This window comes from Cenococcum geophilum (genome assembly GCF_001692895.1).
Source record: "Cenococcum geophilum 1.58 unplaced genomic scaffold K441scaffold_17, whole genome shotgun sequence".
Classification (NCBI taxonomy): domain Eukaryota; kingdom Fungi; phylum Ascomycota; class Dothideomycetes; order Gloniales; family Gloniaceae; genus Cenococcum; species Cenococcum geophilum.
Genome location: NW_027137575.1, coordinates 834,265 through 859,733, shown reverse-complemented (window position 1 = coordinate 859,733; position 25,469 = coordinate 834,265). Strand labels below are relative to the sequence as shown.

Below are 25,469 nucleotides of genomic sequence, written 5' to 3'. Positions count from 1 at the left end.
AAAGCACGCTTTAAGATCGGCAATGTACTACATGTGCTGCGGTCGTCGTCAGCGTACACACCGTGCTGGTGCTACCTATCCTGATTATTGCTTGGGTTGCATACGGACAGGGTGTGCCTCAAAGAAATACTGCAAGACATGCGGAAACGTAAGGTTATGTTGGAACCACGCCTAACCCCCGACATAGGAAGATGGTAAGTCACATGTGCAGGCCTCCGTTATTCAACGGATACTAATTTCATAATTGTAAATTCCTAAGATCAATAAACAGCCTCTATTCCTTCCTAGTCAACAGCATGGCTTCCGAGAAGGAGAAAGATAGGATATGCAAGCAGGCGGTGAACACGGCGTGGTTGGATACTAGACGAGGTTTCACTTAATACCTAAGCTCGGCGTGCATGATTTTCGTTATCATCATTGTCATTCGCTTTAAGATGTGTTGAAGCGTGCTTAAAATCAAAGCATATTAAATTGAAGCGTGGGTTTTCCGGTACACCCTCTTAGGGGGAGAGGGGTATGGAGGGTTCCCTGGGTGAGCAGTGGGTGACTGGATTCTTATAGTGCCTTTCAAAATAAAATTGCTGCCCAGAGAGTGGCGACTATAGGTCGACACACCTTTACTACCACGCAGGCTGCCAGTCGTGGTAGAGCGTTTATTGTTCAAGCTTGTTACTCTCATCGGACACATCTCGATAAACCTAGAGAAGAGCTCTCGCTTGCTGTGTGAATAGCTCATGTCCATGCCTCTAATGGAATACTAGAATAGATCGGTCTCCGGAAGATTCACTTTGAAGTAATTTGCAAAGACATAGTAGCCATTCTGCGCTTGTGCGAAATCCAGCCTGAGAGTGTGGACATCCTCTGTGCGTTCCGAAGCAACCTCAATCCGAAGATTGCGTTTAATGATCGGCTGAAATGCTTCTCTCCGGTCTATTTGATTTGCCGTCTGGACGACAGTCTTGGAGGGTAGCTTCCGGAACGCCCTCAAGTCACGCTCGACAGGTTTAGCGGAACTCACTTTAGGACTCGAGAGGGCAAGAGTGCTCATGCCGGTAAGAGTCGTAGCTAACTGGGGTGGTGATGTGGTCGCTGTCGACATTGCGCTGAGGGAATATGGTGGCAAAATAGCCTGAGAATAGAGGGAGGGAGTTGTAGCAACAGCCGGTGATGCCGTATCTTCAGTTTGAATAGGAAGTTCTCTTGACTGAGGAGATTTTGGTGAGGCCGAAGCTTCCGACACAAGGCTTGATCAAGCTGTCTACTCACTTGCCTCAGGCCGAGATGAAGCCAGTGCCGTCCGGAAACTTGGTAACCCTAGGTACTGCGTCTTTCAGTTTGTGATGCAGTACGGCTAAAGGAAAGCCAAATTGTAGTAATGAGGTGCAAGAGATGTAGAAAGAAGACAATTCACTTTGAAAACAGCACCATTCAACGACGGTTTCTCGGATGATATATGAGGTGGCGAAAATGAACGTGATTACGTGCGCTTCACCTTTCGCAACTTTTAGAGAGCTGAACCCCGCCGAAAGTATGCTTCGAGAAGGGCTATCGGGGGGAGTGATAAAAGACTGAAGATTCCAAAGAATCTGGCTTCTGGAGGGAAATCGATTGAGCTCTTGTAGGAGACGATAGCAAAGAGAAGAAAGCCCCAAGAAAGTAGCTTCGGGCAGAGGTAAATGAAGGAATTGAACTCAAGGATTTTAGCTGCATGCAATTCTGTGGACTCAACACCTTACCCAGTACTAAAGGACAGAACTACGAAAAAGGACATCCTTCCACGCAAGTACTCAACCAAAAAGGGCTCTAATAGTGACTCAGCAGAAGAGAGAAGCATTTTACCAACCGTAAGATTTGACAATCCGCGAACATTATTTAGGACCATCGAAAATTACACCATGACTGTTATCGCAGCTTCTCGAGAAATAGTAGAGCAAAGTGGCTTATGCGAATGCTTCTTCAATCGCCTCGGAAACATGTACAATACACGCCCAAATCCTATTTCTCCTTCCCCAAGCAGTACTTCTAACCCCGGTTTTCCCACTAGCAACGTAAACTAACCTCAGCGCCAGCTTCTAGGTCCTTGCATACTTTCCAGACAGATCCCGCGGCCATAAGCAAGGTCGATAGTAGTCTAACATTCAGTCTAGTAATTGAGCTCATTTGTGGTGGCGAGTCTCCAGAAGAGTTGAAAACGCCAGGAAAGTGATCAAAACGCTTGTGGCAGAGGAAGTTAGCACTGATGAGCGCGGCACTGGAGGCACAGGAAAAACCTGCAGTGAGCGAATCCTCGTTAAAAGAGGCGCCGGCTATCAACAGCACTGGACCGATGCCATTGCAATTTCGAGATGATGTTAGGGAAACGAACGCTGAAGACGGGGGAAAAATCTTAATTTTGTAGCGTCCATGCCAGTCGAGTCTCTTCAATCGTGTTATATATCTTTGGGCTCCTTTGAAGGACTACTCGTATCTCTCCGATTGGTGTCAATACGAGACCGAAATATGGCTTAATTTGGGAGCGAGGATATGCAGTGCAATGAATCAGCCATTGTGTTCGAGTCTATAATCCTTCCACATGCTCATTCTTCATCGCTATGCTCAAACTGATCTTCCTCTCCCTCATCTGGCTGCATAACCTTCTCGATGAGCTGCAGCGTCGCTCGTAGCGGTAGACCGACGACGTTATCAAATGTACCCTCTATTCGCTCGACCAGAATGGACCCGGTGCCCTGAATACCGTATCCTCCTGCTTTATCCGCACCTTCGCGAGTCTTAACGTAGGCAAGTATCAAGGCGTCGGTAACTGTGAACGTTAGCATGGGTCTAGAGTAATGGATTGAAAATCGATGAACACACCAGCTGAATCAAACTTGACAGCAGTCTCTTCCACGTGCGTTTCCAGTGCATATCCTGGATCCTTGGCGCTTTCTAGTGGTGTCATTACTGCTACAGCCGTATAGACTTTATGAATTCCCGTATCCCTTAGTGTAGTCAACATGTTGATGTGGTCGACCTCTGATTTTGGCTTCTCCAAGATTTCTCCGCTGTGGTTAACAACAATCGTATCCGCAGCTATTATGAGGGCTGGTTCACCCTTGTCAGAGTTGATTTCACGACGGTACACCTCTAAAGATTTGTTCGTTGCTGTCTGCAATACATATTCGAAGGGAGAGAGGGATTTTGGAAGGTCTTCAGGGAACGTTGAAGGAATGACCTCAGCATCTCTTAGGCCAATCTGAGGTGCATATATCAGCAACCGATTTATAACTTGGTATCCGGAAAATGTCTCGTATAGCTACCTGTGCTAAGAGGGCTTTCCGACGCGGTGACTTAGATGCTAGTATAACTCTTTTTCCTCTGACCATATTCAGGGCAGGAAGATCCAGAGCAAATGTCCGCCGTGGCACTGGTCCCCGTGGGGATGGAGGTGGGCCTAATGCACCCGCAGGACTGGACCCTGGCTGCGAGACGTCCTCATATGAGGGTGGAGGGTCCGTCGGAGTTGATTGGTATTGGGCATTTGACATTGCGATGTTCCAATTGCTGAAAAGGCTTGGGCAAAATGAATAAAAAGGTATCAGCAAAGTGTGCAAGATTCGTAGTAGAATGTGTGGCGTTCAGCGAGGTGCGTACGGCCTTCAAACATCAGTACGCAGCTGCGACTCAACTGGGAAGTGTTTGGTTAATGCCAAGAAACAAGACGAATTCGGAAGTCCAACCTTGCCTTACACGCCTTACAGCCTTTCACGCCTTAGACGCCTTAGAGCCTTGCACGCCTTAGAGCCTTGCACGCCTTAGAGCCTTGCGCGCCTTGGAGCCTTGCACGCCTTGCCCCAGCCTTCCTGATTTCTTTACTTCCATCTTTTCGCTTAATCCTCATTCCACCTTGAACAGCCTGGGACGTGCTTGGTTTTCTGAAATTCCAATATACAATGCTTTTCTTCCTATTACCTTCTTTATTTGGTGCAACCTGCTCTGTTGGTATCGGCAATGACTTCCTCCAGACAGCATGCGTCAGGTTATTCACCGCAATTAATGCCTTCTTCACCCTCCATTCCCTCCGCTGTCTGATGCCTCTGGGGTAAAGCACAGGCGCCATCGCAGCTCCCTTGCGCAGACATCTAATGATGGATGTCCGCTATGTCAGATGCTGTTGGAGTTTAATATCAAAGCTTAGCAGGCGAAATCACTTTAGGAGGGACGAATGGACAAAATAACATATCTAGAACATCTAAAGCTGAGGCCGGAGACCGAAGTACTGTTTCTTTCCAGCTCAGAGACTCTTATAGGACCTTAAGTGTGACTAGATCAAGCAATCTGTTCGCAGGGACGTTGGAATTTTATGTTGCGGCTGACAAAGGTGAATTTGCATTGGTGAGAGTAACATAGGTACTATGAAGTTAATGGCTTACAAGAATTTTAGGTGATCCTTTAGCAGAGTTCATCTAAAGCCGGAGACTCGTACTTGATAGGGGGGCACCTCTAATTCTTTCTCTCTGGCTCGAGGGTGGATAAATCATTGTAACGAAGCGCACAAAACTTATGCAGTCTCCAATTCAAGGCTTCCTACAAGAGTTTGGATGTCTCAGCTGCACCAAAATCACTGCATCTTTTCATTTCTAATGGCCACTGCTCCTTACGCAGTGTTGAGTTATTGCTAGGGCAAATCACAGCCAGTTGTTACAACTTCGAGAACAGTTGTGAAACACATCCGTAATATTCTGTTCTTTGATTTACCTCGAACTTTACGGGATGCTGTAAAAACAACCAGGAACTTGGGCCTACTATATCTCTGGATTGATGCGCTTTGCATAGTTTAAGATTCTGTTGAAGGCAAAGAGAGAGAAATGGCACATATGCACCAAGTCTTTCAAAACTCATATCTCACGATCGTTACCGCAAGCGCTAGTAGTTCAGAACAAGGCTTTCTGGAAGTCTACGACAACCAATCAACGGTTATCAGCCTTCCTTTGCGCCTTGAGGACGGTCGCATTGGGAATATTCTACTTTCTCAGAAAGGAACAGAACTCGACCGGGAACCACCCCATGAGAGGGCCTGGACGCTCCCGGAAACCGTCCTAGCTCCTCGCCTTCTTGTCTACGGCCGAAAGTGTGTATTTGGAAATGCGTCAGCGGCGAAGACGTCGATTTAAGCCCTATGAACGATCCGTCTTACTCCTGACGGAAGGATTATTCGTTCTATCCTTAGCGTGCAATCCGCCGATATGCTTTCGACTTACGACTCTCAACGAGCGGAGTGACTCCCGTAGCACTTCCGGACTTGGGAGTTGGTCGCGAAGGACTATTCGAGTAGACGACTTACGAATCCTATGGATGAACTGCCTGCACTTTCGGGAATTGTGTCATACTTCTGGGATGCAATGCAGGGCAGCTATCTTACTGGCCTATGGAAGAAGCAATTGCTGCATGAGCTGTCTTGGATGGCGCCAGAAACTACGAGCCGACCCGAAATGTGGCACTCTCCCTCGTGGTCCTAGGTGTGCCTTAATAGAGCCGTTTCTTTTCAAGCAGGCCAGTGTGGATGGTTTGAACCAGCCATGAAGATATTAAGCTGTGAAGTCATTCCTGCCATTCCCTCTGCACCTTTCTAACGCGTTGTGAGCGGCTCGTTATATATGCTCGGATATCTAAAATCAGATGTACCTAGGATAGACCGCAGATTAGTTTTCGCCCGCCCAAATTATTTCTTATTCTAGGTAAATCCTGCTAGATGCTGAAAGGTCACCGGATAATAGTGACAGTAGTCCTGCGGCGTCCGCCAAACATGGCATTTTTTGGTGTCTCATGTTTGCGAGATGCTTGCCCCATGCTTCTTTAGATGCTGATGCTGAGCTTGCAGAAACCGTATGGGGCCTGGCCTCTTCACGAAAGGATGGCGACGTATTCCAGCGCGTGGGCTACTTTATCGGCAACATTGCATCCCCTGGTTTAGAAGTACAGCACAACGCATCATAACCATTGTGTAATCAGATAATAACCATATAACTGCTACTATCATCCTCAAGCTCCAATTACCGTGACGCGAAAGCAGATGCTCCGATCCCGTTCCGAGTTTCATAACGTTTTCGTCCGTGGCGTCGGCGCTTTTCATGCTCCGCAAGCCGCGTGCTGAAGCCGTTCTACGATCAACTGCATGAATGCGGAGAATCAGTGGCTCTCCCGATTACTAAAAGGTTTTCTGGTGTGGCCTGGTGGATTTGCTACGGGGATTAGATTACTAAAATTTTGGTAGCTGGTAGGACAACAGATGAGATTCACCGAGGCATAATGTCAGTTGCCATCGCGGGGCTGTCCACTCTTCAAGCTTACACCCACTTGTTACACCTTCAACAACCATGCTTTGAGAACGGAGTACGAGCTAAACAGGAAACATACACCGAGTCTCGAGACTTAACAGGAAGCCAACCATGTATCTAAGATGCTGGAAAGCTAGAACAGCCATTCCAAAGATTTCCCTCCACGGTGCAAACCCTGTAAGTGGCAGGTCTGGCCTGCCATATTTTAATGATGCAATGAGCGGTATACCTAGGCATCGTCCTTGATATTTCTAAGCAGTCTCCATATCTTGGAAGAGCTCACCGGCGCCAGCTCCCAGCTCCGTGCTACTAAGAAAATTCTGTTTGCTATAGTACTAGCAGTTTTCCGCCTCATCCGTGTATTTAGCTTAAATCCATTCGAGAGCCCCAATATTTCGCCATTGGACACTTCACAGGTCCACTGACTCCTCTATCGCAATGGTTCAAAACAAAGGTGTTATCTTCAAGAAAGTCCCAAGCGGCTGGCCCGTACCGGGACAAGATCTCATCATTGAAGACCGTCCCTTCGACCTCGAGACCAATCCACCGGAAGGCGGCATAACCACCAAAAACTATTATGTCTCCTTCGATCCCTACCAGCGCGGCCGAATGCGCTCTTCTGAGATAAAGTCCTACTCTGCACCCTTCGAGCTCGGCAAGCCCATCACGAACCGCACCGTTTCCAAAGTCCTTAAATCCTCTACACCCAAATTTTCACCCGGTGATGTCATCATTTCGCAAGATGTCACGCCCACGGAGGAATACTCGGTGCTCGACGCGTCATTCGTCGAGAAGGCGCGCAAGCTCGATAACCCGTATAATCTTGACCCGAAAGTGTTCACTGGCGCGCTGGGCATGCCGGGCCTAACGGCCTACTCATCATTCTACGAGATCGGGCAACCAAAGAAGGGCGAGACGATATTCATATCTGCGGCGAGCGGTGCGGTAGGACAGATTGTTGGGCAGTTGGCGAAGCACGAGGGATTGAAGGTGTACGGCAGCGTTGGAGATGATAAGAAGCTTGACTTCATCATCAAAGAGCTGGGCTTTGATGGCGGGTTTAACTATAAGAAGGAGAATCCTGCGGATGCGTTGAAGAGGATTGCGCCGCAGGGGCTCGATATCTATTATGAGAACGTCGGTGGTGAGCAGCTGGAGGCGGCGCTGAACCATATGAATCAGTTTGGCAAGATAAGTACGTTAGCTTTCGATCATTTCGACATCGCAATTAGGGGAGAAAGGGGTACCCTGGGGTTGCAGAGTCTTAGGGGTGCAGAGTCTCGAGAATATGCAAGAGAAGTGCTGACGATTTAAAACAGTCGCCTGTGGCATGGTCTCCCAGTATAACCTCCGACCCGAAGAGCAGTATCCGATCCGCAACCTTATCCAAATTGTGGGCAAGCGTATCAAGATGCAAGGTTTCATTGTTAGCGATGCAAACATGGGCCCGAAGTACCATGCCGAGCATCAGGAGAATCTGCAGAAGTGGATCGCGGATGGTAGTTTTAAGGTCCAACAGAGCGTCACTGTCGGCATTGACAATGCTATCGACGGGTTCTTGGGTATGCTGAAGGGCGAGAATTTCGGGAAGGCGGTTTTGCAGATTGCAGATTTGGAGAAGGATAAGGTGAGCGCTTGAGTGCTGCTGAGAGTTGGCGTCATCGGATTCGTAAGTGTGGAAGCTGACTGGGTGAGAACTATGGGGTTCGAAGATTTAGTTGTATGACTGGTCGGAATCGTCAAATACACCTGTTACGAGAAAGTCGTGAAGGGCGTTGCTAGCAGACGTGGCGTGAGCAACAGTAGTCGTAAACAGATAGACCAATACAATTTCGTCTGAAAACAATGACAACCTTGTCGTAAAGCCGATGTCCCGTAATCACTAATGAAACAAGGGTTCGCGTTCCACTGGTTGAGGTCGGTATTTCACCGCCAGACATTAAATCTCGCTTTATTCAATCAACAATGATAAGGACAACGAAAGAAACGTTCCGAAACCTCAACGTCTCTGTTGAGTAAATAGCGTGTATTTTTGTTCTTCACATGCCCATAGCCCCTTTATGCATCATATGGTTAGCGTGCAGGAGGCTTTCCTTCTAACAAGTCCACTTTCTACGACTAGCACATTTTACTTTAATCGGCCGACTCTGCCACCGTATTTCACCCCATTCTTGAGGTACAATGGCTGCTGCCGGCTATAGAATTCACGAAGGGGTTGTATGGGTTCCATATGTTCCTAATGTTACAGAGGCGTTCTAATGATTGGCGCCTCCAGTATGCAGAGAATAGGGCAAGCAACCTGTGCAGAGCTGCAGGCTATTGAAATAAAAAGTTTAATGGCTACTAAAGGAGTGTTTAGCTGGCCAAAAGCTACTGCCATAACATATGTGAAGAAACTCTGTGAGAGAATGCCAGGGGTGAAGAAGTCCTCCACAGAACAAATAGTATGAGGACTGTGCACAACGGACAGTACTACTCAAAACAGAAGGCATAAACAGAGCAACAAAAAGGGATGACTTGATTTTGCTATAAAACATAATGATACAATTCAATACTTAGTCACTTCGAAGACAAACTGCCAGGGGAAGCTGCGTCCCTGGTAGTGTTTTTAGATAACACCACAGGACTGCAGGAGCAGACATACTGTACATGTATGAACATTGAGCAGCCTAGGCAGGCAGTCGATTTCGTATGTAAATACAACTATACTTACCGCATTTTCTATAGGGCAGCGCCTAAATACTTAATACGGATCTCTATAAACCAAGAAAATATTCTATCCAAAATGCTCAACAAAAGTATCCCACCGCAGAAAGTCAACCCCTCGATGCCACAAACCCCAATTAGAATCTCTAGAGCATTCAACAGTCCAAAGGTTGGTGCCCGTACAGCGATCAGTAGGTATGTCAATAAACTTTTCAGCTGAGGTTAGTTTTTCTAATCTCCACAAAATCAAGGGCTGGGAAAGAGTGTTCTCAAGCGTCTTGATCAATCCACTGAAGATGTACGCCACTCAGCCATTGTGAGGGATGAGAAAAATGAAGCCGTGCTACCAGATAAGAAAATAAATCAATTACAGTGGTAGTCTTCTGATTCTTGTCTAGTCTGCTTACAAGAGAAGATTCCCTCATCCAAAAAGTTATGCAGTTCACTGAGTAAAAAACTAAAACGCCTAGCCAAGGCGGGGAATCCTACCAAGGTACCCGACGGATCGGTTGGTTAGCGGGAGGATAGGATTTCATTAGGAGCCGTGCATAGATTAGCGTATGGCCTCCTGATTTCACCGTCTTGGCGCATCCGGTTGAAAGCGCGTGTCGATCTTGGTGATTAAACGATAGAATTTATACCTTTTGAAGTAATAAGCACGGCCATTTTAACGTTATTTTACCTGCTTTTGGGTAGGAATGTACGCATTTTAGTTAGCGTGATCAATACACGCTTTCAACCGGATGCGCCGAGACGGTGTATATAGTGCATGTGGCTTTGGATACGCTATCCCTCAACCCGTTGGGGTCCTTAGAGAATTCGCTACTGGATTTGACTGGGCACTTGCATTGAACAGGGTTCTCCGATTGGCTGGCCCCTTATCGATAACTGTAGAACCTAAATCAACGGGTTAAGGGATACGGTAGAAGTCCCCTTAGGAGGTGGAATATAACAGGGGGAACGGCTTGGGTCTCTTTTGTTTATTTGGTTGAGCTGTTGTTTGTAGGCAAGCTCTCTATATAATAGAAGACCCGGCATTGCGCTTTTTGGGCACCTAAAACAGTGTATGATTTCAAAAAAAAAAAAGATTTGAAATGATTGAGGCATTCAATTATTGGGATAGAAACACAAAAGTTTTAGAACTATAATCCTATTCCAATCAATCCAGTGATCTTCGGTTAACCAAGGTTAAAACATTGACTGCAAGTAAGGTTTAATATTTCATCTAGCACCGAATGAGCGTTTTAACTCTAAGTCATAAACCCTGTGCTGTGCAAGGTGCATGATGCGTGTATTGATATTTTGTTTTCTTACTGCAACGTGGCGCATTTTGCTTGTGAATCCCTCTTTCCATCGTGGTACGATATCGGGGGGGAATTGACTGATGTTAGACGCTCTCGTTTTGCCAAATATTTGTTCGTATTATGCATATTCCAATAAGCAGTTGCATACAGTTTCTTGGTCATGTCATGTTCCCATTTGAGTTTCAGTCTCCAGGCGTCCGCACTTAGCCTTGACATTCTGATTGGGTAAGTGTATTTGATGATGTGGGATTATTTTACGGGTTGATAGCCCGAAGGTGGTCTGCTGGTCCGAATTTTAGTCAGCAAAATCAAACGTGCTTGTGAATGCATAAGCGCCGAATGCGTAGTCCTGGATGTCCAAGCTGTGTGTTCATACTATTTGTCGGAAGCGACAAACGGCATACTCTCTCACAGTCGTTACAGCCGGCATTAGGATATTCTTGTTTATGGACACGTATGAAGTTCTACTTCCCTGTGGAGGCTTAGTATTATTTGACTAAGGGCAGCAATGCGTCGAAGTGGTCCCATTTTGTGCTTGTAGGGACCTAGCTGAACGCAAATGAAAAGACTAAAGTAAGGGCTGGTCGCGCTAAACCATGGACCTTGCTGTTGCGATCTTCGTCTCCGTTTGTCGACATCCAACTTCATCTTTCCCCTCATTCATTCTTTACGACATTCCTTTCTAGAGACAAACAAACTGAAACCAACTGCTTTAATAACATTTCACACTTATATGTTTGCTGCGAAACCAACTATTACTGATCCGAACGACCCTATGCTTCGCTAACTGCTCAATGCGATGACCGTTGACCAGATCAGACTTCACGGCCCCTACATCAATTGGCTTACCGTAGCTCTCTTCAAAGCTCAGAGAATTCAAGTTCTCCCTAACATAAGAAATTTTCTTGGTTAGAAAGATCTCTCCCTGCCATGAATGATGACTACAAGAAAGCAGCCATATCTCATGCAAATGGATATGCAAATCGAGGAGGAAAATGAGTGTGAGGATTCTGTATGTTCACTCTAAAAAGATCCGAACCGTCGCTAACTGGTCTTTCCGTACAGGCCACCGGATATGAGACCCGTAAAACGTGACGGTGTAGTTCGAGCAATTCCTCTTTACTCACTTATTGTGCTTGCCGCCTTGTGTGAGCTGGATTCTTGAAAGCTTGTATAAGGCTGGACATCGACATTGGTGTATGATACCATAAGCGGTAAACAGGTTGGGTTGCCTCACAACTTCCCTCATCAACTTCGAAATCATTCTTGGTCTCTTTGTATCGGTTGGTAGATATTTTCATTTCAAGCAAAACAAGAGACTTAGTATGGTAATGGAAAGGCTAACACTTGCTTCAGTGTTATACGTCGTAGTCAATCTGCTCGTCTAAAACTTTCGATTTGAGTATCTCTATGGATTACTTGAATTTCATTTTCGCGAAAGTCGCAGCGCAAATCTCTCTGAACGTTCTCGACACCAATATCCTGTTCTCTAGCTATACAAGCGAGCTGATTGCCTCAATTATCTTTCGAGCCCTGCTGAATACTCTTGACACTAAGACTGAACGTTGTTTAGAGACTGGAAGAACTAGTTTCACTTGAGCTGGATCAAGAATAAAGAAATAGCTTTGACAAGGCACGAGGATCGCGCTAAACCATGCCAAGACGTCAGTTTGACCACGTCAAATTTGACCTCACTCTGCCTGCGAATATTTCTGTCTCGGCTTTACTGGGGTCGATCTGTGTTAGGATACTGTTGCTGCTATTAGAGATTTGCTGGAGCATCCAGACTGTTATCATTGTATTCATTTGGGTGCATCCATTTCAGAACGCTTCTTGGGGCAGCAAATACTTTCTCTTAGCAGGAAACCCCTCCCTGGTTTCTCTACGCCTCTAGCACTTTATCTCGCCTTCTATTCCGTCGGAACGGTTCGCCAGCAGTTCGCCGCTTCTCTACTGAAATCTCCAGTGCTCAGTCGAACCCCCACTTGTTTTCTCCGGCCTTGGGTTGCAAATATCTCCGTCATTACCCCGGGGAAACTCCTCGCCATTGCTTGGCCTAAGCTGTCCGCACCTGCCCCTCGGCGCCCTCTACTCGAGCAGTGGCCACGCTGGTTAATTCTAATATACCTCATTATCTATCGGAAGATTAAAGGCTAATGGTCTGAAAGGATCCATGGCATCCGATGCAGAGGAGTCCACGAAAGAAAATATCCCAAGGCCTGCAGAACCGCACGTACCAGCGTTTCAAGGTGAAAGGAGGGAAACTGGGCAAATTTTCCAAAAGCCGTATCGATCGGGAACAGCGAGTGCTTGAGGAATTGTGATGTCCGAGTAACACAATTATTTTTCATAAGTCCCGTTTCCCGGATGCCCGCCGCAGCGAGACCCTGAAATCATTTCTATCATCTCCACGAAAATGGATTCTCCTTAAGTCGATCAAGGTTCACGAGTTTGCCAACTCTTTATAGACTTACTGTTACCAATTAAGTTTCTTTTGGTAACAATTTAATACATCACTCTTCGCAACCTTAGGTTATGTTTGTTCTTAGCCGGATGACCGAAATTGTAACTGCATCTTCTAGCTGTAGAGAACGCAGGGGCTAGCTGATTATCGTTACTAGGAATCATAGTCGACCTTGAGGAAGATGCCACTGTGAATAGTGCTCTCAGTCTTTATGCTTTCCGAGCAGATTTGAGCCGTTTCTGTCTTCTTTCCTGAGTGGGCTCAAAACTGATCAATCAAAGAAAGGGGAACATCATACCTAATTGGACTTTGGATGGGTGTGCTGGAAGTTCCTTATAGGACTAAGTTCGTCAGAAAAACGGGCTGACTGGGGAGGTCGTCTCATCCATAGCTAACTTTCTTACATAATCTATCAAAAGGTATATGTTAACAGTCCATCCACAAATGTTTCTTAAAGTCTTTTTAAGCCAGGAGGCTTCTTTGACCGTATTCCGTTCAGCTGAGTGCTCTTGCCGAAGTTTACGCGGACTGCGATTTAACCTGAACATTCAAATGATTGAGGACACCCCGATCACGCGAGAGGCATAGCCTGCGAAACTGGTGAAAGCAAAAACATTCTCAACAGACAGATGACTCTCCACTGTTGGTTTACACTAAGATTCGAAAGCGCGACCTCAGTCTTTCGAAGTCTGCGAACCCCTCCAATCATTTCTTTNCATGTCGAAGATTCTCTTCTGTTACTCTCTTGCCACCTCCCCATTGTGTTATTTCATCCTTAGTGAGAGTATAGGTACGATGATTTTCATTGAAACTTTCGATCAGAAAAGGTCACTTTAGGATGACATTCTCTGTGAGGTAGACTTTCTCAATGACCCAAAAATTTGCCCCCGACGCTGTCTTAGCGGTTCCAAAAAAAAATCTTTTGCTTGAATATCGTAATCCTTTGCCCTCCTAGGAAACCATTTAATGCCATTCTGATAGTCTGACTGTGCGTGAAGTTTCAGGTCAATCTGGATTACGTTTCGAAACAGTGGCGCTACGAACTTCAATAGAGAATGACGGAGAACCCATATTCTTGAAACTTAAAAAAGCAAGTATATCGTGATCGTCTCTTTCTCTCACGGATTTGTACTAACTGCCAATAACAGAACCCGCGTGGGATGATAAGGCCAGATGATCATATCTATCAGAATTTATGTATATTACTAATCTCCTGAAGAGTCCAATCTCTGTGGCTTCAATCTCGAACACCACGCACATTTCGAGTCACAGCCGCATCACCCGAGACAAGCTGATTGGAAGGCTTGGAAGGCTGCGAGACAACAAAGAATGGTTGGCTTGCATATGCGCACCACAGTGACCACCCTATAAGCGATACCCACAACTCACCCAGCCTGGCTGTTCGCCTAGTCCAAATAGAAGTCCGCCTTGTTTTTCGGTCGGCCAATCAGAAGCGAGTTCTTAAAGGAGCATTGCATTGTCATCCAGATATAGCCCGTTCTGTGAGTTCTTCATCAAATCACTTACACCGCTATATCGCTATTGTGCATATATGTACAGTCCCTCGAAACCGGTGAGTAATGAGGCTCATTCAGCAGGATAACGTGCCAATAGGCTGATTCTGCGTACGGGGACCGGGCGCATGGGTGAGTAATGAGGCTCATTCAGCAGGATAACGTGCCAATAGGCTGATTCTGCGTACGGGGACCGGGCGCATGACTATGTCTAGGTCAAATAGTCTCACGCACCTTGGATTGGCGTTGTCGCGGAGGAAAAATCTCAGCCTCGTGTGCTGTCAAGGACGGGAATATGGCCCCTAAAAATGGAATCGGCGATGTAGAATCATTGCAGCGTAAGCACGACCTATTTCAGTAGTCGTAATAAAGCCACTGCTGACAAGTTCGAACCCCGATCAGTGGATGATTTCCGCCCTGGCTACCCTCGTTTTGCGACACTGCTCACTGGAGACCCCAGCTACTACATTTTCCGTCGATTTTCACCAGCGACTGCGTTTACTTCTTCGGTCTCGAAGGGAGTCACAAATTTGTATAGTGAAAGTCTGAAATTAAGCGATTCATGGAAATGTGTATTTATTAGCATGTGAAGAACCCAATGACTATCAAACTAGACAGTATACAACTGTAGAGATCCGAGCACGCATGTCTGCCCAACCCATCTTGTGCGCACATGCAATGCTATCCCCGCCCTTTGGCTCCCTTCCAGTCCCCCAGCCTAGTATCTCTCTACTTCTCCCCCCTTCAGCGGGCAGATAAGCTCGAAGACGCCGCGGAGATTCGTTGGCTCCCGCTTCGCTTTTTTGAGCTTGCTCTTTCCGTATGGTGATACACTGGAAGCTGACTTGAGATTATCGAGATCCCTAGATAGATTTTCTTTCAGCGGGTCTTCACGCCAGTTTTCTTTAGGCGGATCTTCTCTAGGTGGATCTTCTCTAGGTGGATCTTCTCTAGGTAGATCTTCTATGGACGGATCTTCTATGGACGGATCTTCTTTGGGCACATCCTCCTTAGACCGGTTTTCTCCAGGCGGGTCTTCCTTGGGTGGATCTTCTGGGGCCGTTCTTCTCTAGGCGGTCCTTTTATGGTCGATTCTTCTCTGGGCGGTTCTTCTTCTGGCCACTGAAAGTGGTGTTAAGACTAAATCGTCCCGTGGGGAAGAGGTTTAGGAGATTGCTGCCTGATTTTTGGAAACCTTTGCTTATACATAGCCCATGGTTGCAAAGGGAGCTCAAGTTGTCGATGCAGTGGCAGGCGGCGTAGACTGTGGGCAAAATGCTGGAATATGGAGCTTGTAATTACCGATGCTTTAGCTTGGGGACTGAGAAAGCTGCATGCGCCGCCGCTCTAGACTAACAACGCTTTGAGCTATCATAGCGTGTAATCTGATCATTCGTTCCCTTCGACCCTTATTATTAAGGTCGTCCAATGCCAAGGCCAAAGCGCAACCAAGGGGTATATTCTTATTAAAAAAGTACTGGAGCATCGAGGGCCACCCATCTTGCAGCCCCCATTATGCTGGAGACTTTAATTGAATGAACGTGTCGCCCGGCCTGTTTTCGAAGTTTAGTGGTGGAGCCGCGCTGCATGTTGCTGTGAAGCGAAATTTCAGCATTGAGAGGTTTCGGCGGCATGTGGGTCTGAGTTATTTGTCAAGTGCTCGTTGTCTCGTCTTGCTTACTGAAATTAGTCGCGGGTCCTACAGGGGTTATGATTGGTAACGTTGCATTTAGGATGATGCAGGAGACGTGTTAACGAGTGCATCGCTCTTCCTCATCTCCACACCGAGACGACTGAAATTGATATTAGTGAGAACTTTCGGTATTTGGAATATTGGTGTTTGTGATATTCTACACTTAGTGCTTTTATCAATATTCAATTATTATCCATAAGGATTCAGTATTTTTTTAATAACACCATAATAACATATTATTGAATAATAATAGAGATATTTAAACCCTTTTTAATTTATTATGGTGTTGTTGAAAAATACTGAATCCTTATCGATAAGTATTGAATATTGATAAAGCACTGTCTACACCGAACTGTAATAAAAGAAATGAGGCAATCTCTCCACCACTCGCTATTCTTATAAACCTACATCCAATCCACTTTGATTTAACTTAGAAGCGCCCAACATCGTTTGCTTGCTCAATATCTTTGTTAATATGAGGGAATTGGAAAGCCCGCAGATGTGAAAATACTTAATCATGTGTGAAAACATAGGATACGACCAGGAAAAAGAACCGAGATTCTAAAACTAAAACACTACTATCCATAATAGGGCCAGAGCGCAGACTCTTTGGGTCTACCATATTTTAGTCTGTATCCCATATGCCTAGAAGTTCTGGCAAAAATCGAGCTGAGACCGAACCTCTTCCTCTCAATTTGCTCGATTTAGCTGTCCGCCACCAGGATTTGGGCCGTTTGAGTTAACCACGTTGAAATTTCCCAGGAAGACAACAAGAACAGCGCAGTACCTGTGTCCAGCTTGAGTCAGGATATTGGAATATATCAAGGTTTACCAGTCAAATGAAACTTATCAGCTAGTTACCGGGCTTGGGTGGGACCGGAAAGGTAGCACAACGAGAATGAGAGTAATACGTACGCTGCAGTAGCCGCAAATATCTCCTGATGCTTTGCCCTAGTGCACGTGGTTATCGCACCAGGGAATACGAGGACAAACAGAAGTACAATAACTATCTTCATGGTTTGAGTGCAATTTACCGCAAATAGTAGACAAACTGGAATCATCAAAAGAGCAATGGTGACAAGGACAGTAATAGACTTTGATAGAATGCTGATACGCTCTTGGGAATAGTATCGAATATCGCCTGTCGAAGACTTCATTCTCTTCTCGGGGTTGGTAAAAAGTTTCTGGGAGAAATTGGATCAGCACGGTTACAAGCATGGTAAAATCGGGCTTCGCACCTGTGCAGTTGTCCCAGGAATCAAATTCAGCACATCCTCTATCATTGCGTCTAACAAGGTGCTCTCTTGGCCACCTGCGAGAGACACGAAATCATCTTTATAGAAAAATGTTTGTGCTTCGTCGTGGGCGAGCGCCCTCTCCTGCCAGACGTAATTAAACAAACTTTGATAATTTCGGGTTGTCGGGCGTTTAATGGCCTTCATCTCTTGCGCACGTAGCAGAAGTTCGTCTTTCAGAATATCAACATACTGTTATTTTGGTCACGATGAGGTCATTTTTACCATAATCTTTGAGTTCTTTATCAATCTCTTTTAACAATTCTTGCTTTTCTGGACCTCTCTCGCTAGAGTCCTCAATTGTCTGTAAAATGAATGGATCATCTTCAGCATCTTTATCGTCGAGTTCGTCCAAACGGCTCATCAATTTAGCCAGCTTAGCTTGTTTGTGCAGTAAGAGCCTGTTTCGAAGGTATCCGATTTCTCGGTATAGAGCAAAGTTAATATCGCTGTTCATTACAGCCGACAGTCTAGGATAACCCTCTCTTTTATCCTCAACTATTATGGAAATCAATTCAGTGCTTCGTTACCGTGGAATATGGCAGGGCCTACTTTTCTCTATCCGTATATCAGCGAGCCGGTTATTGCGATTCTGCCCGGATTCTTCACTAGCCCATAGCCGAAAGCGAGCCGTGATGCTATGGAGACGTTCTCGTAGCCGAACAAAGGAACCTTCTTGTATAACCTCAGTCCTTGTTCAAGTGGTGACATGTTAGAAAATGGAAAGTTTGCCCTACTGCGTTCGAGAGAAGCTTGGGAAGGTTGTATAGGGTCCGATGTTTCGCCTGAATGAGATTTCTCGCTTGACGCGTCAGCGATAGAGGTTGTCATTTCAATAACTATGTCTCCAGTTTGCAGAGTTGAAATACAAGAGCAAGGTGTTTCTCCGTGGCATGCGGTCCCTTTAGTGTCGGAGGTCATGGTTAGATAACTTCTTCAACCTATCAAAAGACAGATCAAAAGACGTACGGGTTTGTCAGGCGCCTTCGTCGTGGAGACCCGATGCAGTTTTAAGGTTGCACTTAATGTTTGAGAAGAGTGTGGGTGTAACAAATCATGGGAAGCTCTGTTTGAGATAGGACGAAGAGCCTCCTAAGAGAATTTGCCTTGACAACCTTACTGATCGCCCCGTCATTGTGAGTGAATGAGAATTTTAGCACCTCGGGCTACAGTGTGCGTCGGGGCGTAGTGAGCTGGGGTGGCTATTTTGAAAGCCGAATACCAGCTGCGGGTGAAAGTGAAGCGGGGGTGCTGACGCGACCCAGTGGTTCGCACGGGATCTTGGCGAGCTTCCTATCTGTGCAATGCAACGTCTGCGGGCTGATCGGTGAGCGTAATCTATATATGTTTCAATTCGTGCACTTGTTGTATGACCAAATGAGTGTACTTTTCTGAAAATTCAATCTCGATGTAACAAGGCTAGAGACCCGGGAAAGGAACTTGAAGCAAAACCGACGATCGCAGAGCAATAAATAATCCAACTATTCCCTCCATACCGCGATGTACATGTGAGCAATGTAAGAGCTAAATAGAGCCAATGTTTAGATGTGCTCAGGACAAATTTCCAAATTTAATCAGAGCTATTCCCTGGCCAACTTTGTTGCAGATATCAGTTCCACTGTTGCGAGTCCTTGTGATCAGCGTAGGAGGATCTGCGAAAGGATCTTAGTAGAAATAACCTGAGAACTGGCGTATTTTGATCTTCACCACGACCAACAAGACTTACGTTGTCTGTGAGCGATCTGAGTTTTGCCCTTTTTTTTCCAATCCCGTAGGATGAGAGGCGCTTTTAGGGGCGTCATAGTTAGGATACTGCGTCGGTTGTAATCCAGCAGCATGAGGGGAGTAAGTTGGATATTGGGGCGCATTGTACGATTGAACTTGCGATCGCGTTTGCGAGGGAGGATTCGCTGGAGGGTTCTGAGGAGGGTTTTGTGGCGGCTTTGGCTTCGGTTTTGGCCACTACATCTCATCGTTAGCAATAGTCTTTGCGAAGACGTCAGTTTTCTCTAGGTCGTACTTCCCCCTTTGGATCCTTTGGCGGGACAGTCGTGAAGTGAAGCTGATCAAGTCAGCAAGATGAGTCTAAGATTGAATCTAGACGAATTGATTGGAATGTACCGGCGAAGCGGACCCAACTGGAGCTTGAGCATAGCCAGACATTTTACAGAATTGTATACAGTAGAAAGTTTACAAGAAAGTATATATATCATAGGCTTCTGAACCAAAGGTGCGCACGAAACCAGGAGAGTCCTAAAGGGCAATTAAAGCAAGTAGTTCGTGAACAAATAGTTGAAGTACCTGGTCGCGTATTTAATATTAAAAACGAGGCATCTAAATAAACGATCCATCTGCGCAAGCACAGCCGCGCGACAGCACACCAATGACCAAATAGTCACGATGGAGATCTGATCACCTCGATGGTCCTCCGCATGGGGGAGAGTTGGTTACACAGGCGTTTTCGGTACCCAATCACGGAGCAAACGATGGATTTCTACACCATCCGTCGGGCAGCAAGGCGTTGCAATCGGGAACGTCGACAAGAAGGCTGACGATCGCCCTGTTTAACAGCACTCGAAAAAACTGCCTCGTCTCGTTCTGCTCTCGTAGCATTCCACGTAGACTGAAGCTCTAGCATTAAGCAGTTGGAGCCAGTCCTTTCATCGCATATTTATCATACGACGCATGCATTCGCCGTGATACTCATGCAAGCTAAGCCTTAAAATGTTTGCCTTGTACTACCCAGTTCTCCATCAGCTCTCAGTATAGAAACAGGGGACAAGTACCAGATAAGCATGAAAACTTGAGTAGACAGAATCTATTCATACGTATCATTAGCCATCTGATACTGTTTAGGATGCTACCTGGTGTAATTTTGGTTCTCCACTCTGCGTTAGCCATGTTCATGTAAGCTGTAGAGAAACAAGATGAGGCGCAATATGCATTGCTAACATGAAATTTTTTCTACACAAAAGTGGCAGATGTCCTTGGATACAACTACGTAGGTTGACTATCTCTCGACGTATTTTATACCATCTTCTTATCTACAATTCACAAGTCTGCTCTTGTGTTAGTGATTTTTTACCGACTCGTTAGATTAGCAAATCAATAGGAAATCGAAAGGCTGAAGGAGACAGAGGGCCATAAGAAATATCAGTACGGAAGGGTGGAATATAAATGAAAGAGATGAAGAAGGATGAACTTGTTTTGGCGCATTAGGTCAAGTTCCAAAAATCGTAACAGAGATGTAGTCCAAATACGCGTAGGGCTGACCTCTAAAAGACTAGAGGTCGCCGAACATGCAGAAAAATTTGCATATATGGACTTTGAAAATGATTGCTTTTACCGCCTGTGATGAATATGGCTGTGAGAGGAAACATGACCAAAGAACTTACCCCTGAAATAGTCTATTAGCAAAAATAGCGACGACCAGCTGGGGTAGCCGGAAGGCTTTTGTTGGAAGTGATTTTATGTGAAAGGACAGGGCAGTGCGTGTGTGCGCAGTGAGCGGCAGTTCTGTAAACAAGACCGCTAGCCTAATATGTGCCGAATTCCCCGGAAGCATGGGCCGAGACCTACGGAGGACGGCGCAGAAGTGGATTTCCCTTTCCTTTTTGGGACTAGTAGATACCCCCATAAGGTCGCCAAAGTTATGGGGGCTCTATCTCCTGCGGTCTATATCCCGAAGACCCCCGAAAGGCCCCCAAAAGGCCCCAAACCTCAGCAACTTATAGGGGAAAAACCGCTAGTCCCAAAAAGGAAGGGGAAATCTATTTTTGCTCCGTCCTTTGTACACCAACACACGTGGCTGACTCAACCGATCAACCGCTCACAAATTTTACATTTTTTGCCATTCTTTTGTGCATTCATTAGAGCATTAGAGCAAAAACTGGATATAAAAGTGTTTCTGGTAACAATCGCTGAGCAGGGCGGGCGCCTCCGATGATCAGGCTCAGCCACTCGTTAAATCTCTCCCATTTTCCTCTCATGCACTTGAATTACTGTAGCCCGACGCAACCTAGAATTTTAACATCGTTATGCCTCCATTCTATTGCCCCCGGACCTTCGTCGCATCATGTATATCAATCCGTTCGTTTGCAATAGCTTCGACAGTCATCTATCGAAACCTAAACAATCTTAAGATCCAATGATGGTTCCTGTAACAAGCAAGAACACCTTACATACTCTCATAGTATTGCTGTTTGGTAGTAGTCCTGCTTCTGTTAGCACCACCATCAATATCATGACCGCCATGAAGCTGCTTCCACGTCTTCCTTTACTCTTGTTGTCCCTTCATCGACGCCATTTGAGATGCAGGTAATAGATTATGTGTAGTATCTTTCGCAAGACTTGGAGCAATGCTAAAAACGCTTGACTGGGAAAAATTCAATCGCTCTGGCAGCAGATTGAAGACTTCCTTCATCTCTCAACTTCAATTACAATTGTCGCATCAACTCCTCCATCGGTATCACAGGAATTTAATACCACCCTAATTGGATCAGCAGCGCCTTATACCTATATCTATCTCAAGGGTGCTTTGCTCACAAACACCTATCTTAACCACACGTGGACAGTCCTGTCTGGCTCCCACAAAAACATTATCACGACGTACACCAGTACAACCAAGTATATGAGAACAACGTCAGAAATAGTTCATCCAACCTTCACTGCGAGAACCTCCACAAAGACCCGCCAGCCACCGCGACTATACTACGACATACGAATCCACGTTCTCCAACTATACCCATATTTACAGCTTGGGACACTCTTCTCTAAGCCCTAATCACCTCCTGATAAACCTTACAATCGGCACATACAACATCTTATCCACCCTCCGCACCTTTTGCCTCTTTCCCGCCCTCACAACAATCGAACTTACCCTCCTAAGCCTCTTCTTCGGACCCGCCGGATACCCTTCACCGAACCTCTTTCCTAGCTGCATACACCTATACCTAGATTAAGCCCTGCGCACACCGAGCTTGTTTAATCGCACTGAATTAGGCATTGAAGTGCAAGCCTGCTAAGCGCTGGGGAAAAAGGTGCTACTCAACAAACCGCAGCTACGCCTTTCGAAAATGGTGACAGTCTTCCGCCTCCTCGGCTTGCGAATACGACATTCCACACTGAAACGCGGCCAACTGTGGATCAACAACGTCTGCAACAGCCGAACTTGTTCGTTAGCGCTGAGCAGGCCTCGCAGTTTACTGCGACGCTGTGGTCACTTTTCGGGGCTGGGACGTTCGAACGCGGGTATTTAAGACCCCTGGGCCAGATTAGGATCATATCCTACATAACCCATTGGGTGGGTTTGATGTGCTTGAGTCGTGTTTGTGGCAGGGGAGTACGCAAGGGATGTTCTTTGGAAAGTTGGCGGAGAAGCTAAGGAACTTGTGTAGCTGAGGCAGGGAGAGTGTTTCGTGTAATCAAAAGATTTGGAGGGGTGTTGAGTTAATATTGGTTCGGTCGCAAGGGACATCCATTGTTGGAAGATTCGGACACAGGATAGAGTTCAATCGCGCTGACCGTGCAGCTCTGATTGTGGGTTTACATTTGACTCGTTCCGGTGTTTCAGGAATCTTTGAGACTTCATCCTCCTAACGTTTTAATGGAGCGACAGAAAAATCTCAATGCTCTTACTATATGGTTGTGCTTGCATTATGAGAATGCTGTGTATTGGGGAATTAAGCATCTAGAGCATTCATAGAGTAGAGAATTAGTCGAGACGCTCTACATATACTCAAAATGGACAATGCTGTGGATTCACAACAGATCATAGGCAATGTGGTAGATAACAATGCGGAGGTTCCATGTTTTAGATCAGGGAAGGTTTCAACGGTTACAGAGCTTTCGTTTGTGTTATAAGATGTCGTGTGGACGTGCTGTCAGCAGACCATTAATGCACCCCCACGAAAATCGTGCGTAGCTATCCCAACCAAGGAATTTTTTTCCTAGGGTATAGATTAATTAGGATTTGGCGGTGTGATTGAAGACAGAACCAAAAAATTGAATCACTTGCCCAAGGCTGGATGGCTTGCAGAACAGGGATTCTTAACGCAGCTGTTTGTCAATAGAACCTAGGTAGTAACTCAAGAAAAAGAGAAAAAAGACATTTTTCATTTCTGGCGTGATTGCTCAAGGACATCCACATAAAATATAAGAGAGGGCTCGACAATGGCTTATGGAAGTAAGCTCTGTGCGTTTCCAAAGAAATGAAATTGCCTCAAAGTGCCTGTGCCCACATCTCATCCGGAAACGGGTCAGCCAAACGAAGGCGGAGAGTGACATTTTCATATTACTGCATGATAGTGTTTTTGAGAAGATAAAACCGACAAGGCTGAATTACGTACCGTTATTGTCAAGATGATCTGGACTTCAATTTTAAAACGCGAGGGGAATGACGATAGGAGTATGTAAGGAATGCCAAAAAGTGTCCGTGCCCAATTCAATAAATTTTTTGACTCTACCTTTCACCCATGCCACGTCGTCCGTTAGCTCCAATTGGCGGGAATATTCCTTATTATAAGGAATTGGAGGCTTTTAAAAGAGGAGTAGTTATTAGCTTTTACTACTAATAGATTTACACCCCCTTAAATCGCGACTTAATTAAATCTTCCTAAATTAACTTTAACATGCGGATCGTTAGTACCCCCCAACGAAAAATTTGACCCGAGTTTATAAGTAATAAGCCAATTAATTAACTCAAAGCTTTAATTTAGAGCTTTATTATATAGACTTTAATTAATATATATAGAGATAAGGTTTGCCGGGGGGAGACGTCCTGGGACCCCCCTATATAGAGCTTTTGCTTAATTTAGAAGTAGTAATAAAATTAAGGCGCCTTGGTCACCGCTAAGTAAGGATCTACTACAGTAACTAAGGCGCCTTAGTTACTACTAGGTAAGGATCTACTGCAGTAACCAAAGCGCCCTACTTAAACTGGGCTTAAAGATTATATTAGTCACGGATCTAGTATATATTTAGATTATAGAGCTTTAATATAGAGCCCTCTACGTAGGATTTAATATAGTAGATTATAATTCTAATTTAAAGCTTTATATACTAAGTAGCGACATCTAATATAATTAATTAACTATACTATTGCTTACCTAGTTCGGACGTATAATAACGCAATAGCTTGGCGATAACGTAATAGCTTAGCACTAAGTAATAGGAGGAAGGGAAAAAGGGGAAGGAGATTAGGGGTGGCTTAGCCACTGCAAGAAGGTTATAATAGTGGTATAGTATTAAACTTTAAAAATTATATTCTAGGAGCTTAATTAATAACATATATATAAAATATTAATAACATTTAATTATAGAGCCTTAAACTAGTAGACTTTTTAGGAATACCTATTATAAATAGCTCTAAGTATAAAATTTAAAATAGTTAGTAGTGGTATAAGTATAGGACGGGGGTATATATTTATATTCCTAAATATTATTATATTACGCAATTTTTAGGTAACAAAAACTAGCTATTAATATTACTTAACTAACTGTTGGTATGTATATTTATATCACGTGTATAGAGCACGTAATCTACGCGAGACGCGTATATGTACTATCAACACTGCATTAGAAAACAAGAAAATCATCCAATAACCAACACCGCATACGTATCGCAATACAGTGATATTTATGCACGTTAATTAAAGCATGTATACTAACACTGATTAGTAGACGTATAGATTAGGAAATACGCAATAGCAAAGCTCAAAACCACGCATTAGCTTAACTGCTAACGCGTTAGATCGCAGAGTTATTACCCTATTTCAGTTAAAGGAGAAAGCTATATTACCCTCAAAGCTCAAGACCACGTATTAGCTTAACTGCTAACGCGTTAGATCGCCTAAAGAATTATATCTTTACTTAGAGAAGATTATAACCTCCCTTAAGCTTAAGAGAATTTGTACTGGCCTTATAGCCAATACAACAGATCGCTAAGAGAATAGTAGTCTTACTAAGAACACTTTACAGGCCCAACGGCTGTAGAGAACGTACACACAACCCTTAACCCCGACCTCAACTTTAACCTTAACTCTTACACCTACCCTTACACCTATAACTATAGCATTAGTGGAGGAACAAGAATAGGCTGTAAAGGTTAGGAAACACGGCAGCGGAATTAATTTAGGCGAGACTACAAAGGACGAACTAGCGGAGTTTATAGAAACAAAGA

General features: G+C 45.1%; 5 protein-coding genes across 5 annotated transcripts; 1 reads left to right on the top strand and 4 right to left on the bottom strand.

Moving 5' to 3' along the window:
- Window positions 1-757: 757 nt before the first annotated feature.
- K441DRAFT_717256 (uncharacterized protein) lies at window positions 758-1,099 on the bottom strand (the record flags this gene model as incomplete). Its single annotated transcript, XM_067653990.1, has 1 exon — window positions 758-1,099. The coding sequence occupies one exon, from the start codon at window positions 1,097-1,099 to the stop codon at window positions 758-760; it is 342 nt and encodes a 113-aa protein (XP_067504790.1).
- Window positions 1,100-2,576: 1,477 nt separating this feature from the next.
- On the bottom strand, window positions 2,577-3,524 carry K441DRAFT_556074 (Maf-domain-containing protein; the record flags this gene model as incomplete). Its single annotated transcript, XM_067643312.1, has 3 exons — window positions 2,577-2,800; window positions 2,854-3,232; window positions 3,297-3,524. The coding sequence occupies 3 exons, from the start codon at window positions 3,522-3,524 to the stop codon at window positions 2,577-2,579; spliced, it is 831 nt and encodes a 276-aa protein (XP_067504789.1).
- Window positions 3,525-6,504: 2,980 nt separating this feature from the next.
- K441DRAFT_658688 (NAD(P)-binding protein) lies at window positions 6,505-8,159 on the top strand. The gene is made up of 2 exons (XM_067648401.1): window positions 6,505-7,509; window positions 7,634-8,159. Exons 1-2 carry the CDS (start codon window positions 6,753-6,755, stop codon window positions 7,951-7,953), a joined length of 1,077 nt encoding a protein of 358 aa, XP_067504788.1. The 5' UTR covers window positions 6,505-6,752; the 3' UTR covers window positions 7,954-8,159.
- An 8,101-nt stretch (window positions 8,160-16,260) lies between these two features.
- K441DRAFT_658685 (uncharacterized protein) lies at window positions 16,261-18,484 on the bottom strand. Its single transcript, XM_067648400.1, has 7 exons — window positions 18,260-18,484; window positions 18,028-18,192; window positions 17,843-17,962; window positions 17,516-17,788; window positions 17,234-17,463; window positions 16,911-17,179; window positions 16,261-16,782 (listed from the first exon to the last, which is right to left on the bottom strand). Exons 2-7 carry the CDS (start codon window positions 18,119-18,121, stop codon window positions 16,686-16,688), a joined length of 1,083 nt encoding a protein of 360 aa, XP_067504787.1. The 5' UTR covers window positions 18,122-18,192; window positions 18,260-18,484; the 3' UTR covers window positions 16,261-16,685.
- A 187-nt stretch (window positions 18,485-18,671) lies between these two features.
- K441DRAFT_658684 (uncharacterized protein) lies at window positions 18,672-19,453 on the bottom strand (the record flags this gene model as incomplete). The annotated part of the gene is made up of 3 exons (XM_067648399.1): window positions 18,672-18,942; window positions 19,017-19,231; window positions 19,412-19,453. 3 exons carry the CDS (start codon window positions 19,451-19,453, stop codon window positions 18,900-18,902), a joined length of 300 nt encoding a protein of 99 aa, XP_067504786.1. The 3' UTR covers window positions 18,672-18,899.
- Between the last annotated feature and the right edge of the window lie 6,016 nt (window positions 19,454-25,469).

Excerpts from the sequence above, each read along its gene's own strand:
- K441DRAFT_658685 (XM_067648400.1), bottom strand. The coding sequence starts at position 18,121 with ATGACAACCTCTATCGCTGACGCGTCAAGCGAGAAATCTCATTCAGGC. Across the intron at positions 17,789-17,842 it reads TGATATACGGATAGAGAAAA|TTGAGGATAAAAGAGAGGGT; the intron begins GTAGGCCCTGCC and ends TTTCCATAATAG. Across the intron at positions 17,464-17,515 it reads TAAAGAACTCAAAGATTATG|ACGAACTTCTGCTACGTGCG; the intron begins GTAAAAATGACC and ends ATATTCTGAAAG.
- K441DRAFT_658688 (XM_067648401.1), top strand. The coding sequence starts at position 6,753 with ATGGTTCAAAACAAAGGTGTTATCTTCAAGAAAGTCCCAAGCGGCTGG. Across the intron at positions 7,510-7,633 it reads GAATCAGTTTGGCAAGATAA|TCGCCTGTGGCATGGTCTCC; the intron begins GTACGTTAGCTT and ends GATTTAAAACAG.